This window comes from Verticillium alfalfae, genomic scaffold (assembly GCF_000150825.1).
Source record: "Verticillium alfalfae VaMs.102 supercont1.9 genomic scaffold, whole genome shotgun sequence".
Taxonomy (NCBI): domain Eukaryota; kingdom Fungi; phylum Ascomycota; class Sordariomycetes; order Glomerellales; family Plectosphaerellaceae; genus Verticillium; species Verticillium alfalfae.
In genome coordinates, this window is record NW_003315030.1 from 582,090 (window position 1) to 584,599 (window position 2,510).

The 2,510-nt window shown below is 61.2% G+C and overlaps 1 protein-coding gene across 1 annotated transcript in view; it reads left to right on the forward strand.

Moving 5' to 3' along the window:
* The window catches only part of VDBG_07132 (NADP:D-xylose dehydrogenase), a gene marked incomplete at both ends in the record, with an annotated part of 2,425 nt that extends 973 nt beyond the window's left edge, over nucleotides 1–1,452 (forward strand). Inside the window, 2 exons of the mRNA XM_003002515.1 lie at nucleotides 1–269; nucleotides 326–1,452. The exon at nucleotides 1–269 is cut by the window's left edge and continues 973 nt beyond it. Coding sequence (XP_003002561.1) covers nucleotides 218–269; nucleotides 326–1,452 — 1,179 coding nt within the window. The remainder of the gene's footprint in view (nucleotides 270–325) is intronic.
* Between the last annotated feature and the right edge of the window lie 1,058 nt (nucleotides 1,453–2,510).

Consider the following 2,510-nt stretch of genomic DNA (forward strand, 5'->3'; position numbering starts at 1 on the left):
CCGCATGGATGAGGAGCCTCCGACCTATATATAGGGGACAAAGGGCAGCTCTCCATCTTGACGGCGACAGCATTTTCTTGTTCATACCAGTCCTCTGCTGCTAGAATCCTGACATACCTAACAAGGTGCTGCTGCGCATTTTCTCGCAATCCTTTCGCTGCTGCGTTCATCGAGCATCGTGTGCCGTCAAATACCCGACCACAACAATCCCCCCACCATGTCTTTCACTTTGCGTTGGGGCATCCTGGCCACCGGCTGGATCGCTGAGAGTGAGTCGTCTCTCGAATCGCCGCCAGGCCTGATGATCATAGCTGACATGATGAAGCTTTCAGCAAGGACCTCCTGACAAACCCCGCCACCCGCGATGTGTCTGACGTTGCCCACCGCATCGTCGCCGTGTCCTCATCCCGCGATGCCCAGAAGGCTCGCGACTTCCTCACCAAGATTGACGGCCCCCAGGAGGCGAAGACGTACGGTTCCTACGCCGAGCTCGTTGCCGACCCCGATGTCGATATCATCTACGTCGCCACCCCGCACTCCCACCACTTCCAGAACGCCATGCTGGCCCTGCGTGCCGGCAAGCACGTCCTCTGTGAGAAGGCTCTGACCGTCACCGCCGAGCAGGCCCGCCGTCTCGTCGCCACGGCCCGAGAGAAGAACCTCTTCTTCATGGAGGCCGTCTGGACCCGCTACCAGCCCCTGAGCCTCAAGGTCCGCGAGCTCGTCCAGGCTGGCGAGATCGGTACCGTCTCCCGCGTCACCGCAGACCTGTCCTTCAACAATGTCGAGGACCACGACACTGGCCGTCTGAGTTTTGCCAACTCGCACCGCATGGTCAACCCTGACCTTGCCGGCGGCGCCCTTCTCGACCTCGGCATATACTCCCTGACCTGGGTCTTCCAGATCCTCTACCACCTGCAGGCCGCCGGCGCTAAGGAGAAGCCTGTCGTCACTGCCGCCCTCAACAAGTACGCCGCCACTGGCGCCGACGACAGCACAGCCATCATCGTCCGTTTCCCCAAGCACAACACTCTCGGCATCGCGACGACTTCGCTGCGCGCCGACACGGACGCCTCGGGCGCCGGCAAGACACCTGGCATCCGCATCCAGGGTTCCAAGGGCGAGATCCAGGTGGCGCACCCGGCGTTCCGGCCCGACAGCTACCGCGTCGTGCGCAAGGGGGCCGCCGAGGGCGAGGTCGAGGTCGTCGAGTGCCCGCTGCCCAAGGATGAGTCGCGCGGCGGCTGGGGTCACGGCTTCTTCTGGGAGGCGGACGAGGCGGCACGGTGCGTGCGCGACGGCAAAGTCCAGAGCGAGGGCATGCCGTGGGAGGAGAGCGTCGTCATCATGGAGGTCATGGATGAGGCGTTGAGGCAGGGAGGCGTCGAGTACCCTGCCCTCATCACGAGCCACGAGTTTGATCCTAAGAGCTCCCTCAACACAGGGCGGTAAGGTCTCCGCAGGTTTCGAGCTGTGCATTGGGCAGCAGCAGCATCAGCTGGTTCTGTAGAGTAGGTCTGGTAGCGAGATCTCAAGTAGGAAAACATTGATGTCAACCATGCCTGTCAAATGTCAGCTCTCATTTCGTCGTACTTCATGCGAGCCAACGTGACCTCTCCCTCAGACCTTCTCTCCCCCCTTTATCCCCCTCGGATGCCCTCTCCCGAACGCCGACCAGCGGGCGCGCATGGTGAAAAATGCAGCGTGACCGTGAGTTCAAACTGCCGAGACTGACAAGCCGACGTCGTTGGGCCTAGTCAGGCCGGAATAAGCCAGCTCGTCATTGTCACTGGCAAGGCCGGAGATTAAACGATGCAGGTCTTCCCCCGGTCCCCCCCCCTTCCTGCTTTTTGTAAGAACATGGTTCGCGATCGGCTGGGCCGTCGCGTGCGAACGTCGTGGCCCTGCAATTCGGCTCACCTGAATCTCGCGTGGAGGCGGGGGGGACAGGCCGGCGGCCCTGGGCGGGGAGAACCGTGATACGACGTGATGACAGACAGGAGGTCAGCATGGGGGAGGGGAGCCGAATAGGGCCATGGACGGGGGTTGTACGGAAGTGGTGACTGCTGGGAGGAGGAGGGTATGGCGCTATTCGCGGGCCTGCCTACGCAGGATGTGATGACATGGTCATTCGGGCCCCCCAGGGCAGGGGCGGGGGCGAAGTGGCAGCATACCTTATTAGAGAGCATGCCTGTCTGTCATGCTGGTGGGCTGCGAACTGCTGCGGGTGGAGCGAGGGTCTGAGCGCGACGCAGGGTGTGGCTTTAGATGCTGGATCGATTTGGGATGACAAGGATAGGGAGAGACAGAGCGGGCGAGAAGGAGCGGGAGGAACAGATGGCATGAGAATCCAAGGGAATAAGGAAGAGAGAGAACAGGCTAGCGGTAGAGGCTAGGAGAGGGCATCCAGGAGTCCCGAAATGAAGTCGACGATGATTCAGCGGCAGTGCTGGTATCATCGCGCGGGCTGAGCATAAGGTGCGGAAATGTACCTGAGACAAGTTACATAA